The sequence below is a fragment of the Dama dama genome, chromosome 23 (assembly GCF_033118175.1).
Source record: "Dama dama isolate Ldn47 chromosome 23, ASM3311817v1, whole genome shotgun sequence".
Classification (NCBI taxonomy): Eukaryota; Metazoa; Chordata; class Mammalia; order Artiodactyla; family Cervidae; genus Dama; species Dama dama.
The window spans coordinates 73,216,380-73,230,774 of record NC_083703.1 but is presented as its reverse complement, the minus strand read 5'-3'; the positions used below and the strand labels follow the sequence as shown (position 1 = coordinate 73,230,774).

At 46.0% G+C, this 14,395-nt stretch overlaps 1 protein-coding gene across 1 annotated transcript in view; it reads right to left on the bottom strand.

Moving 5' to 3' along the window:
• Nucleotides 1–703: 703 nt before the first annotated feature.
• Nucleotides 704–14,395, bottom strand: part of STK4 (serine/threonine kinase 4) — a 90,093-nt gene continuing 76,401 nt past the window's right edge. Inside the window, exon 11 of the mRNA XM_061127350.1 lies at nt 704–4,974. Within this exon, the coding sequence (XP_060983333.1) occupies nt 4,816–4,974 (159 nt within the window). The 3' untranslated portion in view covers nt 704–4,815. The remainder of the gene's footprint in view (nt 4,975–14,395) is intronic.

Sequence of the window (14,395 nt, the reverse complement as noted above, 5' to 3'; positions counted from 1 at the left end):
GCAGGCCTAGATCCCTCTGTGTAGAGCTGTATTTCCCCGCACCACCACACACACACTGCTCTCAACCTCATTACTCTGCTTTATCTTCTTTTTTTAAATGAATTAAATGTTTTTTTATTTGGCTGCATTAAGTCTCAGTTGCAGCACATCGGCTCTTTAGTCGAGGTGCACAGGCTTCTCTCTAGTTGTGGCCTGTCAGTTTAGTTGCTCTGGGGCATGTAGGATCTTAGTTCCCCAACTAGGAATTGAACTCATGCCCCCTGCAGTGGAAGCGTGGAGTCTTAACCACTGGATCACCAGGGAAATTCCCTCTTTTTCATTTTGTATTAGTAAGTTCAGGATGTTATTACCTCCTCCAGAAAAGCTTCCTTGGACATCCCAGAAGAACTGATTGTCGCTCCTTCCTCCTGTGTCTGCAGGCTGTATACTTCCTTCTGCCATAATATTTTCAATGTTGTATGCTCGTGGGCTGGACCGACTCCCCGAGTGGCCTGCCAGACCTGTGTCTGGTTCCATCTTTAAACCCCTCACAACTAGCTCAGTACCTGGCACACGGCAGGTGTCCAACAAAAATTTACTCCCTATGCCACCTGCCTCTCCCCTCGCTTTGGATTCTAAAATAAACACAGCACAGAGTCAATGGTTCACAATACCATCATCCAGGCTATAGATGGAGGAGGATGTTTTTAAAAAGAGAACAGTCTCTGGTCCAAAGAACAGTTTATTTAAAACAAAGGTGACAAAGTGGAGGAAGGAGGGAGAACAATTCTAACATAAAAGCACATAGGAAGCATCTCAAATTTTTTTTAAAAAAAAAGGGCAGTGGAGGAAGCTATGTCTCATACATATACAAACTGCTGACCTCAATTGATTATTTACATCCAAACTTTATAAAATAGCATTTCAAGTCAGCACTTAAGCCAGTGTTATTAGTTTTTGTTACAAAAAGTTAAAGCTACAAACTTCACATTTTTAAGTTGTACGTCTGCAACAGCATTTAAGCTTTTTTTTTTTTCCCCAAGTTGGTCCGAGTGCAAGCTGGTGGAAGAGATTTTCTCCCCCCTCCCAAACACAAAAATGTACATCAATTCCAAATACAATGACTATAATCCTGATGAAATCCTGATGAAAACACAGACACAGTGCTTAAGAAAGGATGGGGTGATAGGATGTGCACTGGGCAGGAACAATTTTCAGGTAAAAAAAAGGAGCTGCAGTCTTTAGAGGCAACATGGTATGCTAGAAAGGGCACTGGAAGAAAAGACCTGGATATGAACTCTGGCTCTGCTGTATTCTAGTTACCTGACTTTGAGCAACAGACTTTACCTCTCAGAGCCTCAGTTTCCTTTCCCGTAAAATGAGGACAAAGATACCTGTATCTCTCAGAGATATTAAGTTTTAGTAGATGTTGGGCTGTTCAGATTATCTCCTTCTTCGTGAGTGAGATTTGGTACTTTGTATCTTTCAGGGAATTTGTCTGTTTTATTTAAGTTGTTATTAGCCTTTTAATATCTGTAGGGTCTATACTGATGTCACCTCTCTCATTCCTGATACCAGTAAGTGCTATTGAATTTGAAATGGTATAATAAATTTCTGGCAGTAGGTGCTAAATAAATGTTTCTTGGATCAGAACCTACAGCTTCAAGGAATCAAGGCCATAGTTCTTAAATTGCTTCAGAGTACTGGTTCTGTCTGTCTGTATCTATCTATTTATCCATCACACTAAACATTTATCCACCAGTCCATCTGTCTATCAATCAGCTGCTGGCTGGGAGAAGAGACAAGGAAAAATAAAAAATAGAAACTTGCTGCAAAATTACTGATGAGGAAGCAATAAAGATATTCCTGGAGGATCTGAGATTTTTAAAAGACACAGTTAGGTCTGGGTCATTGTTTATTAGGGGAGAACAAGTGAGAGGCCCAGCGTCCCATGGAAGCTGGAATCACAAATGATTGAAGCTCAGGGCTCTACAGGAAGCCAGCTGACCTATCGTGAATTTAGTATCCAAGGAGAAAAATGACTAGGATTGACTTCTCTGCCTTCCTGGCATAAGAAAACAAACACACCTTGTCAGAAAATCTATCTCATCCAAAATAAATTGACTTCTGGCCAGAGGGCTTTGTCTAGCTCAACTGGAGAGCAATGTACTTTGTTGGACCAGCATGTTGGATACACACAAGGAGCTGAAACAAAATAAACTTCAGATCAAGACTCATCACCCAAGAATATTTATGGGGAAAAACTGAACCTTCTTTTACTTGGATCTAGCTTAGGAAGGGAGAAAATGGGCATTCCCCTCCTGTCTGGCCAAGTGCAAAATCCTTTTAAAAAAAAAAAGAGAGGGAGGGAGGGAGGGAGGGAGAGGGAAACTGGGGCAGGACTGTTAATCAGCACAGCAGATACGGATAGGGAAATTCATGCTTCACACTTTGTTTTTTAACTCACTTGACTGTCAGACTTGACTGATTCAGTGGTTTCCCAACCTAAGAATGCCAGCTAGGGTTTTTTAGTCTGTGCAAGAAAAGTGGTCACTTCATTTTTAAGAAGGCTTGTTGGATAAACAACAAGGTCTCACTGTATAGCACAGGGAACTATATTCAATATCCTGTGACAAAATATAATAGGAAAGAATACGAAAAAGGGTGTATAACTGAATCACTTTACTATACAGCAGAAACAAAACACTGTAAATCAACTATATGTGAATAAAATAAAATTTTAAAAAGAAGACTTGTGGCTTTCCTTTTCCCTGTAAATACTGGTCCCACATAGTGATGCTGTGAATCCTGACTTTACCACTTACTAGCTGTATGACCTAGGGAAAAGAACTTTTTTCCTCTCTGAACTTGCTTCATCCGCTGTGAAATGAAGATGAAATACTTAATTCACAGAGTTACTGGGGAGATTGGAGCTGACATAGAGAGCCTACCTACCTAGCTCAGTGCCTGGCATATAGTAAGGGGTCATGATTGCTAGCTGCTTTATTATTATAGCAGGATTCTCAAATTGTCCTCTGTTCTCTGTATCTGCCAAGCAGCTGTGTAACTGGCCAAGCCCTGCAGACCAACAATGGCCTCTTGCATTTTCAATAACTTGCTGTCATTGCAAAGAACAGAATCTGGCCAAAAAGGAACATCCCTGACTTGCCACTGATTTCCAGGTTTGGGCAGCAAGAGCAATTATGGGGTCAAATTACAGTATCCTTAGGTGCAACCCAGTCACGGCTCCCCTATCTGAGGGGAAGAGATTCTAAAAAATGAAAAGGCAGTTGCCTTTCCCAACTGTCTGCTCTCAGCCATGTCACTAAGTGACATGTGGCCTAGAGCCAAAGCCGCAGAGGGATGGCTCGATGCTGTCTGTTGCAAAACCCTCTGACCTGCTTTAGGCTCTGCGTCTGCCTGTGTGATGCTCGTGTGCTACCCGGCGGATGCCGCAGAGCTTGTGGGATGGCTGAAATGGAATGATCTTGGCTCCCCAGGGGACTCTCTTCACAGCCAGTTGCCTACTGAAGAGAAAAGCCGGGCAAGTTCCCATTAGCAGGGTTCCCTGGAACTTTACCAAAATGCACACGAGCACCTTCCTTCAGAGAAGGGGCTGCTTGGCCCAGTGAAGCAGGAGTGAGGGGCCCCACCATCCAGTCCCAGCACTTCCTTTCATTTGCTTTGTGATTTGGGCCATGTCACTTCCCTGCTCTGGGCCGCCATCAGCCCAGATGATGTCTATATGGTCCCTTCCAGCTTCGGCATCCTACACATCTGGGCTGAGTCTCCTGGAGGACAAATCTTAAGTCTGATATTCATTTACCCTTTCCAGACCCCAAGCAGTAAAATGAAAAAAGAAAACAGTCACATGTTTGAATGTGGGTCACAAAAGCAATGCCCCTTCCCCTGTCTGTAAGGAACATGGAGCAAAATGCCACGGGTGTCATCTTCACATGAATGACAAGAACTTGGAAAGCCTTTTCCCCTTTCGTGGACTGAATGCAGCCCCACTTTGCCGGGAGTTCTGGGTAGGCCTGTGCCCTCGCTTGGATCACGTCTCCTCTTAAGGCACTGGGCAGTGTCTGTGCTGTGACTCTAGGCAGTTGGGAGAGCAGAGGTGGATGAAGGGTGTTGAAACTGCAAAGGCCAAGCTTGCAAGGAGGATGCCAGGCTTCTCCTGGGACTCAGAAAGCCAATGCAAATTGTCTTTCCCAGGACACCACCAATAGCTCTGGAAGCCAGGGGTGGCCCGCGTAAGGCTGAAAGCGTGGCGAAGGAACTGAGCCCGATCTCGTCTGTCAGCACAGCCCAGCTAGAGGGTGAGGCCGGCTCCAGGGGGTGGAGGGCCCCCCGCAGCCTCCCAGTGTCCTCTGCCCTCATGTTCCACAGTACCGTCATCTTACAGAAAAGAGGCAACTGTTTTAAAACTGTACCTGTACAGAGATGCCACCACACCACGTGGGGAATCTAGTTATAATTTATATATATATGTGCATATTTATATATTTTTTTAAAAAAAGTCTTCCAGAAAGAACCACTGAAAGCTACTGGGAGAAGAAAAACAAAGAGACCGCGTGACACTTTCCCAGCGCTCACTCGACGAGGAGTCTCTGGTTCTGGGGTGGGAAAGTCTGAGGTTCAAAGCGCCCACATGAGTCCTGGGAAATGATATATACCTGTCCAGTTCAAATACACACGGCGGGGCGGTGTGCCGACTGGCCCCGCAGCCCTGGCTGCGGGCGCACTTTCCTGCTTCCTGAGTTCACAGAGGGGGCTCTGGAGCGATGAGGGAGGCGAGCGGGCGCCCCCTGGCGGCCTGGGGCCGGGCCACCCTCAGAAGTTCTGCTGCCGCCGCTTCTTGGCCTCAATGGCATCCAGGATGGGCTGCCGCTTCGACTGGTACTTCTGCCGGATCTCCTCAATCTCCTGCTCCATCATGGGGTCCAGGGCCAGGAGCCTCTTCTGAAGGTCTTCCACCGTCCAACTCTTCAGCTACAGGGAGAGGCAGACAGCACAGTCACGACAAGGCCCGGGTCAGTGGCTTCTGGAGACAACCTAGCCTTTTGTTTTTTCGGGCGTGCCACCTGGCTTGTGGGATCTTAGTTCCCTGACCAGGGATTGAACCAGCACCCTTGGCTTTGAAGGTGTGGAGTCCTAACCACTGGAACACCAGGGAAATCCCCCCGGGGAAGGGTTCTAAGTGCTACTCTCTTTGATTTACTGTTCCTTGACCAGGAACCTAATGAAGAAGACTTTTGCCTCCCCTCTCTGGTAAGTTAATGACACTGGATTCATGGTTAGGGCACTAACATAACAGTAATTTGGTATATAATCAGCAGAATGGCTCCCTCCTCATTCTTGTCCTACCTGTAAGATGGGCGTGTGCACGGTGGCCGTGTCTCCTGGACGCTACACCAGGAGGACGGCTGCTCTCCCCACCGTCCCGCCTCCCCACACTGTCTTGGCAATGGCACATTGCTCATCGCTGGCATTTACTGGGGGCACCACTCTAAGTAAGCACTTTACAGGGATCATCTACGTAAGTGTCTCAGGAATACAGACACAAACCCCGAGTGTGGGTGGGGGGTGGGGGGTAGTTGGAGAAGCCCTGAAACTTCTAAGATGAACTTCCCATCAGGCAGAAAGAAAAAAAAAAAAGAAAAGAGGACCTGATATCTACATTAATAACAAAGGCAAGCGTTTCCCCAGTGCTCTCCACGCACCAGACACTGAGTGCTTGATGTATGTTAATATTATACATCCATTAATTCAATCCTCAGGACAATCCTATGATTTCAGTGTATTATTATCCCTACGTTACAGATGAGCAAGCCAAGGAAGAGGGTGGCTCAATGACCTGCCCAATGGGCAAGAAGTGGCCAAGTCAAGGGACTTTCCTGATCATCCAGGGGTTGGGACTTTGCTTTCCAGTGTAGTGGGGTGCGGGTTCGATCCCTGATTGCGGGAGCTAGAATCCCACATGTTTCTCAACTAAAAAACCAAAACATAAAAATGGAGGCAATATTATAACAACTTCAATAAAGGCTTAAAAAAAAAATGGTCCACATCAAAAAAATCTTTGGGAAAAAAGAAAAGTGGCAGAGTCAAGATTGAAACCCAGAGCCCTTGCTCTGAACCAGCACTAGGAGAAGGCAGACCTGCCAAGGCACGGGCTTGAGAACCCACTCCGCCTGTGCTGGAAACATGGTTCTGCCTTGAGCAGATGCTGTGGGACTCCGGCCAGTGACCAGTCTCTCCGGGGCATCCTCATCTACGGAAGTGGGACACGGGGCCTCACCATGTTTATTGTAAGAATTAAATGAGACTGGGGTTGTTGGGTTGTTGGCACAGTGCCCGGAGCCCTGTGTGCTTCAAGATGGCAGTGCGTGTGACAACACACTCTCCTGGCCACGGCCGGGGGGCGGGGGGCCCGTCTTCCACCTATGTCTGCAGCTGTCAGGCACGTGCCCTCATGGCCGTGGCCGTCTCTGTGGAGCGTTCACTGCACCCGAGCGAGGCCGGGCCCGGCGGGCAGGGGCAGGGATGAATGCCAACATTCTCCACAGCAGGTGGTGAGAAATTCTGTGAGCCCACGGCCGGTTGACAGGCGCCGTGTTTCAGGAACTGAAAAGGTTCACTCAAGCGTCACAGGAGATTTATAGACTCATCGGCTGCCCGGGCCCCTTCCTGAGGCCTCAGCAGGGGAGGGGGGGGCGTCGAAAGGTGGGTGAAGGAGCCTCTTTCTGTCCCCTCTCCCTTTAGAGGGTGGAGTGGGAAGCGCTCCAGTGGCCTCGGCAGAAATGGCTTAATGACCAGTCACCACAGGAATGTCCCTTGGCCCGCTTCAGGGAGGTGGTCTGAGACGTGAGAAAAGCCTCATAGTTCAAGACGAAAGGTTCTTTGTGAGGTGAGAATGGAAAGACTCGAGAGGGTGGGGGAATGCTGGAAAGTTGGGCTGAAAAGCTCCATCTTGCTTCCAGCCTGTGTGGCTTTATACCATCTTGGAGGTTGGTATTCTTGGCCCAGGGACACCCCAGAGGGCGATGCTTGCCTTGTCTTTAGCTTTTTTTTGGAGCCCTTCTCCAAAGGGAGGACACCTCAAACCTAAAACTGGATGTTATAGTAGTTCAGGACAGACCCTAACTCTTCACTGGCCGTGTCACCTTGGACAAATAACTTGGCCTCTTTGAGCCTCACTTTGCTCCTCGGGGAGACAGACAATACCAGTTCCTCCACCCCTGGGCTGAAATGAGAGTTAGGTGAGTTCATACTAGGCGTGGCGCTCACAGCGCAGGGCTTCATTGTCGCACGTATCTGGTGGACAGTTAGCACGCCACAAATGGTAGCTATCAATGCTATTAATAACTGTGATTTTGTTGCTGTTAATATCATCATTATTATTAACAATATTATTAGAGAGTCTCTAACCTCCCATCACGACTTGGTGACTAAACAACAACAAATCTCCTATCAACAAGCTGTTCCTACAATCTCTGATCCAAACCAGAGTCAGACGAGTGAAAATGAAACTATCCTACTCTAGTTTGCATTAACAGTGCCTAAGGACTGGGACTTTCCCACAATGCCTGTTAAAACAAGTCTTTAACAAAACAGTTTTCATCCATCCATTTATCAAACACTCGCTGAATACCTACTATGGGCTAGACACTGTCCAAGGCACAGAGGATACTTTAGTGAAAAGAAAAACAAAAACTCCCCAAATCGTTGCCCTTGTGAAGCTTACATTTTAGTGAAGTGAGACAGACATATGGCAAGTAACATAGTAAATTAGTAAATGACTCAGATTAGAAGGTGATACAAAAAAGAAAAGAAAAACATACAGTGAAGGAAGGGGAGTTGGGAATTGGGGTGGGAGGCTTACTCCTGGTCCATCCATTCAGATAAAAACTCAGTGGCAGGACTTCCCTGGTGGTCCAGGGGCTAAGATTGAGCTCACAACGCAGGAGACCCGGATTCGACCCCTGGTCAGGGAACTAGATCCCACATGCTGAAACTAAGATTGAAGATTTCTTATACAGTAACGAAGACCCAGAGCAGCCAAATAAATAAATAAAAAACAAATAAATATTCTTTTAAAAAGAAATGAAAAGAAAAAAAAGTCAATGGAACTGCACTGGCTTGCCAGCTTGTCCTGCCGCTTCAGGCAGCCCCTGTTCCCTCTAGGCCTCAGTTTCCCCACTTGTAAGAAAGGGCTGCCTAGATGATCTTAAAGGTCTTTTGAAATTCAGTGTTTCTCAAAGTATAACCCATGGGTCACCTGCATCAGAATCACTTGTCGAAAATACAGACTCCTGCGTCCCCAGTCAGAGCTACTTCATCAGGCTCCCTTGGGAGGGGAGGGACAGGGCTTCAGACGCTAAAGATGCTCTTCAGGTGTTTCTTATAAGCCCTCAAGTGGGATAAGCCCGATCCTACATCTTCCTTCTCGTTTTCCTGGCAGCAAAATTCTGACAGTCATTGCTGTGTGTCTCTGGTCGAGGCTTCTTCCAGGTTTCCAATGTCTTTGGGGATCTTTTGCCCTTGATTCTAATCTTTGGGCCACAACAAACACCCTGACTTTATCTCAGCCACCTTCAGATTGCGGTAAGGCCCTTGGAGCTGAAAGTTACACCTGACCTATTAGAACACAGCCAGCCAGTCACACCATCCAGATATGGATTTTTCTGAAAATGAGCTCAAGAGAATGGTTTTATGGCTCCGAGTGTAGCATTTCACCATCGTGGTTCTTGGTGGCATAAATAAATTTCAAATGGATTTCCTGCAGTAAAAGAGCTATGGCTCTATAGTTCTGCTGCAGCCAGCATCCTGAGAGAGTAAATGCTCACACTGACCACACAGACAGCTTGAGGGGTTTTCACTAGCTAAAGTGAGGGTCACAATTTAGCATCTCCTCTCTACCCTATAACCCCCACAATTCTACCTTTAGACCAGAATTCTCCTCCGAACTCCAGACTCACAAACTCCAATCAGATCCTACCAGCTATCTCAGTCCCTCAACACATCCAGACCCAAAGTCTTGAGACCCACCCTCTCCTCATCTCCGAACCTCTTCTCCTTACTCCCCAGTCGTCCCCATCTCAGGAATGGTGCCCCCATCCTCCCAGATGCTCAAAATCACCCTGATTCTCCCCTTTCTGTCACCACCTCTGTGCACATCCAATCCTTCAATCTCTGAAATACTCATACAACTCAAATTCAACCATTTTTTTCATCTCTGCCTTCAACTCTTCAATTCAGGCCACCAACATCTCCCAGCCACAATTAAAAATACAGAAATGAGCTGCCCATATGTTGCCTATTGCACTTAGAAAAAAATCCAATGGTGCACCAGGGTCTACAATGGCCCTACACCTCTGGCCCATCATCCCCTCCAACTTCATTACCTGCTGCTGCTCAGGACCCTCTAGCTAAGCTTTATTTCAGATTGTCAGATATATTTTTCTGGCCTCAAAGGCTATGCAGCTAACAATCCTTCTGCCTGGATGGCTTGTCCCCAGTCCTTCCTTATCCTTTAGGCCTCAGCTCAGGGGTGAACTCCTCAGGGAACTCGAGCAAGCCTTCTCTGACCATCTCATCCAGAAGGGCTGTTGGAGGAGTGGGTGGGTTCAGGGTGAGAGCAGTGGCTTTGAGTCAGGTGGCCCTGGTTCCGCGGGAGCTGTGCCCTTGCGAGCTGGACGGCCCTGGACCCGTCTCTACTACATGCCTCACCTGTCTGCTTTTCAGTGGAGGACAACGGGATTTCCCCGAGGGCAGCTGTGAGGCTTAGAGGGGCCGGTCAAGTACAGAACACAGTGTCTGCTGCACGGAAAGAAAGTGGGCAAGTGGGAGCTGCCACCTTAAATCTTTTTTTTTTAAATGGACCAAATAGGTCAGTAAGAGAAATAGTGGCTGTTGTTGTTAAGAACTGAGCTTGGTGAGCTCGGCAGGTACAGGACACACACCCCACTCACAGACAGGTCTCCAGTGAACTGACGGTGCGTGCGTGCATGTGAAGTCACTTCAGTAGTGTTCGACTCTTTGTGACCCCATGGACTGCAGCCTGCTAGGCTCCTCTGTCCATGGGATTCTCCAGGCAAGAATACTGGAGTGGGTTGCCATGCCCTCCTCCAGGGAATCTTCCCGACCCAGGGATGGAACCCGAGTCCCTTGTGTCTCCTGCATTGGCAAACAGGCTCTTTAGCACTAGCACCACCTGGGAAGCCCAAACTCTGTGGGAGAAACCCCAAATCAAATGGACCTGGCTTGTTTCTTCGGGATCAGAGAACAGTCAAGTCCTCAGCTTCCCAGCATCAGGACAGATCCATGAGGCTGACGGGAAGTGACTTCTCAAACAGCCTTAGCACCTCTGAGATTCTAAACGACACCGTGTCAACATCAGTTGCATAAGTGGCCTCGAGAACAACCGAGAAGATCCGGCTGGTGTTTCATCACACGCGACAAGTCACAGAGATTGCAATGACAATGAGCAGTCACTGGAGTCAGGCTAAACTAAACGTATCAGCATGTATAGCAGAGTTTCTTCCTCCCTTCGCGATGAGGCCCATACTGAACACACAACCCAAGGTACAGGGTTTAGACCTTTTTCTAAGTCCTCTGTGGCTACTAGAAACTCACCTCAGAAATCTATCGCGAGAATGGTGTCACAATACGTCCCTAAAAACGAAACTCAAGCACATCATCCTTTCGCAGGATAGGTAAGTCAGGCTGATGTCCTGGCACAGGTGATGTTTTACTGCGGCCAAGAACCACAAAGGAACACACCTTTGGAATTTGCAAGATGACAAGGAAGCTTGACAGAGGCTGTAAGTTGGAGGAAGCTACCAGGATGCCACTGCATACTTTTTAAAAATATATATATTTATATATTTGGTTGCATTGGGTCTTAGTTGTGAAACGTGGGTCTTCGATCACTGCGGCATGCGGGATCTAGTTCTCTGACTGGGGATGGAACCCAGGCCTCCTACAACGGGAGTACGGAGTCTCAGCCACCGATTGTGAGGGAAGTCCCTTCTCCATACCTTTAATACCCTCCCCTAGATGTTAGCCAAACTGCAACAGAGGAAACATAAACATCAGGCAAAAGGCACTGAAGACATTGATTTAGATCCACCAAAGATAGGTATCCTTTCCTGATGTGACCTTGTCTCCATCTAGGGATGGATTCAAGACTGGGGACTGGGGACTGGGGACTTTAGTAAGGTAAGATTCTTGGTGATGCAGTCACCTCTCAGCAGGTGAGTGAGAAGACAGTGATGCAGAAGAGCAAGGATGCTGACAAGTAAATGACAGCTGTGAGGATTAAGTAAGCACTGGACCATTCCATTTCAAAAGATCCTGCTCCTCAAAGAAGCCTTGTGAGAATTTTAATGAGTGACTGCCTCTGATTCAAATTATTGTCATGCCAGATCATGCTTCCACCTTATAATATCTTCCTCATTCCTCTCCAATAAGGAAGAAAAGTGGCAAAACTGTTACCAGTAAATTATTTCTGCAATCCCATTCTGAGTTTATGACTTCAAATCAATACATGGAACTGTTACCAGAATTCTAACCAAAGAAGACATGAATGCATGTGTATAAAATATTTACTAAGATGACTGGAATGAAATGCAGACTTTGAGGCTGGGTGAAACAAATCTGGCTCCACGCAGGAATGGTGATATAATGACAAGAGCTTTGATAGGGGTCAGAAGACTGGCCTCAGATAACCCGCAGATTGCATCCAAAGAGCCTCCCACTCAGAGAGGGCTCAGTATGAATTGTGTGTGTGCGAATGAAGGATGTAATTTGACAAATGGTATAAACAAAAAGTGGGCTTTCCAGGTGGCTCAGTGGTAAAGAATCTGCCTGCAATACAGGAGATCCAGGCTTGATCCCTGGATCAGGAAGATTCCCCTGGAGAAGGAACTGGCAACCCACTCCAGTATTCTTGCCTGGAGAATTCCATGGACCGAGAAGCCTGGCAGGCTACAGTCTATGGGGTCGAAAAGAGCTGGATATGACTTAGAGACTAAACAATAACAAAATAAAAACACAATGTTTCTTTAAATAATGCGGTTTTACCATAGTATACATTACTTGCATTCTCTTAGTTATTTGTGATTTACTCACAGTCATCCTTAAACTTCCATGACAAAATGGAATTTTGAAGTAGTACTTTCACATGCTTAGAATTTATTCCAACTCTGTTCTGGCATGAACTTTCACAACTTACTCTGAAAATCACAGTGCACCTGCTTTTTCTTGTTGCTTTGGTTTGGTTCTGTGAGTTTTATAATAGCTGTTGGCAAAGGTAGTCAGGTTTTGACCAAACCCAGATTTTCCCCGGACTTTATAAATGGGGCTTTTCACAGCAAAAACCCAAAAAGAAATTTCATACTCCAAATATACAAGAATAATGGATCTCAAGAGGCACTGCATTGCTAATATTTAACATTGTAACTTTATAAAGATGGAGTACCAGCTCTGTGTCAGACACTTGTGCTTGGCGTGGACTGGGCAGGAATGTGGATGATAGAGGGATATGACCAAGGAACAGTGTATACAGGACAAAAAGCATATGGCAGGGTCCCTTCACACAAGCAGCAGAGATAAACAAGGTAGATAAGTCACAGAACCAAGCTACCATATGAGGCATTACGAGCAAGTGCCCAGTGACTGCTCGTGAGAGCTGCTTTGGGCTGAGTGCTATGTGCTCAGCCCTTTACATGCATCACGTCACGGGAGCCTCAGACGAGTCCATGAGATAAGCATCCATTTTACAGAGGTGGAAACTGAGACTGAGGGAGATATAGGAATTTCTCCCCTGACCCCAGAACCAATAAATGTAAGTGATCAGCTTAGGACACGAACCCTTGTTTGTCTGAGGGCAAAGCCAAGCCAACTCTGCATCAAGACAACATGTACTCTAGTTAAGAGAAGGAAGAATCCCTGTGGTCAGTGTCTCTGAGAGAAAGACTTTGTCTTTTTATACATTTATTGTGCACAGAAGGGGCACTAACTGAATTGCAGAACTTTCAAAATTGAAATGCAAATCTTATTTCAAGTCACTATCACATCTGAGGTACAGGGAGCTAATAAAATTAGGCTGAGTGAAGGGATGTATGAGTTCTGTATCAGTATCACTAACAGCTACTCAAAATTCCTTCGGGTACCAGTTTTTCATGCCTCCAGGCTTCTGCAGAACAGACTTCTGTCTTCAGTTTAGGGAATGCCCATTCAACCTTGCAGCCCAGCTCAACCCCCCACTCGTGTCTCTCTCCAATTCCCTTTTTCTTTTACTAAAGTGGGAGCTGTTTAAGAGTGGGAACAATGTCTATTTTCAGAGAGTCAGGACAGCATAAGAGAGTTCTCAATGAATATTTAATAAAGAAACAGATCCTTCAATATTGAAGGTTTTGCATGAAAATGATACTGACTTTTTATTGGGTTCCAGCAATTACTAGTAAGACACAAAGCTTTTCAGAAGCTTTGAAAATATGGAATCAATAAATAAGCCTGAGTATAATGTAAGAGTGTTAAATAAGGTTATGTCAGTTACTCCAGACTGATCAGTGCAGGCCCAAATCAAAATGAACAGCTCATCCACTCTCATGATTGCAGTAAAGTTACAAGAGAAAATGGACAGAAAAATCCACGCTGGTCTTGATTGCTAATGACTGCTCTTTTAAGAAAGTTTCTACTTTCAGAGTGTATTGAGACATATACATTACCATATGTAAAACAGATAACCAGTGTGAGTTTGATGCATGACGTAGGGCACCTAAAGCCAGCGCTCTGTGACAACCTGGTGGGATAGGGTGGGGAGGGAGGTGGGAGGGGAGTTCACAGGATAGAGGGGACACGTGTATATCCATGGCCGATTCATACTGATGTATGGCAGAAACCATTACAATGTTGTAATCATCCTCCAACTAAAATAAATAAATAAATTTTAAGAAAGAGTGGCTCTAAATTGGTTTATAGACTGCACACTGAAGGAAGCCAAGCTATAAAAGGAAAACTTTCAGGAAGTTAGCAAACACATAGCCTTCTAGAATAATGAAATGTCCTAAAATAATTGTCGATGTCTAAAGGAGGAAGAGTATAGGAACAGTGCTGAATATGATGCCCTGATATTTGAAAGCACTAAAGGGAGACGTCAACAGTATCATTCTTGTGAGGATATTAATCTTTCAGAGGATACGAAAACCTAAAGCACCAACTGCACCAAGCAGCTGCTGTTTTAATGCAGCTGAATAATTCAGGAAAGGAGCTAGCTAGTCACACAAAAATCCCTACTGGTTGTGCCTTTGGACACTTTTTAGGGCTGGAAATTTCCAACATAACAAAAAGTCCAGGCTATTTTTCTCTCTTATCTGGCCAAATGAAAGAAGCTCAAAGAATCCTAAAG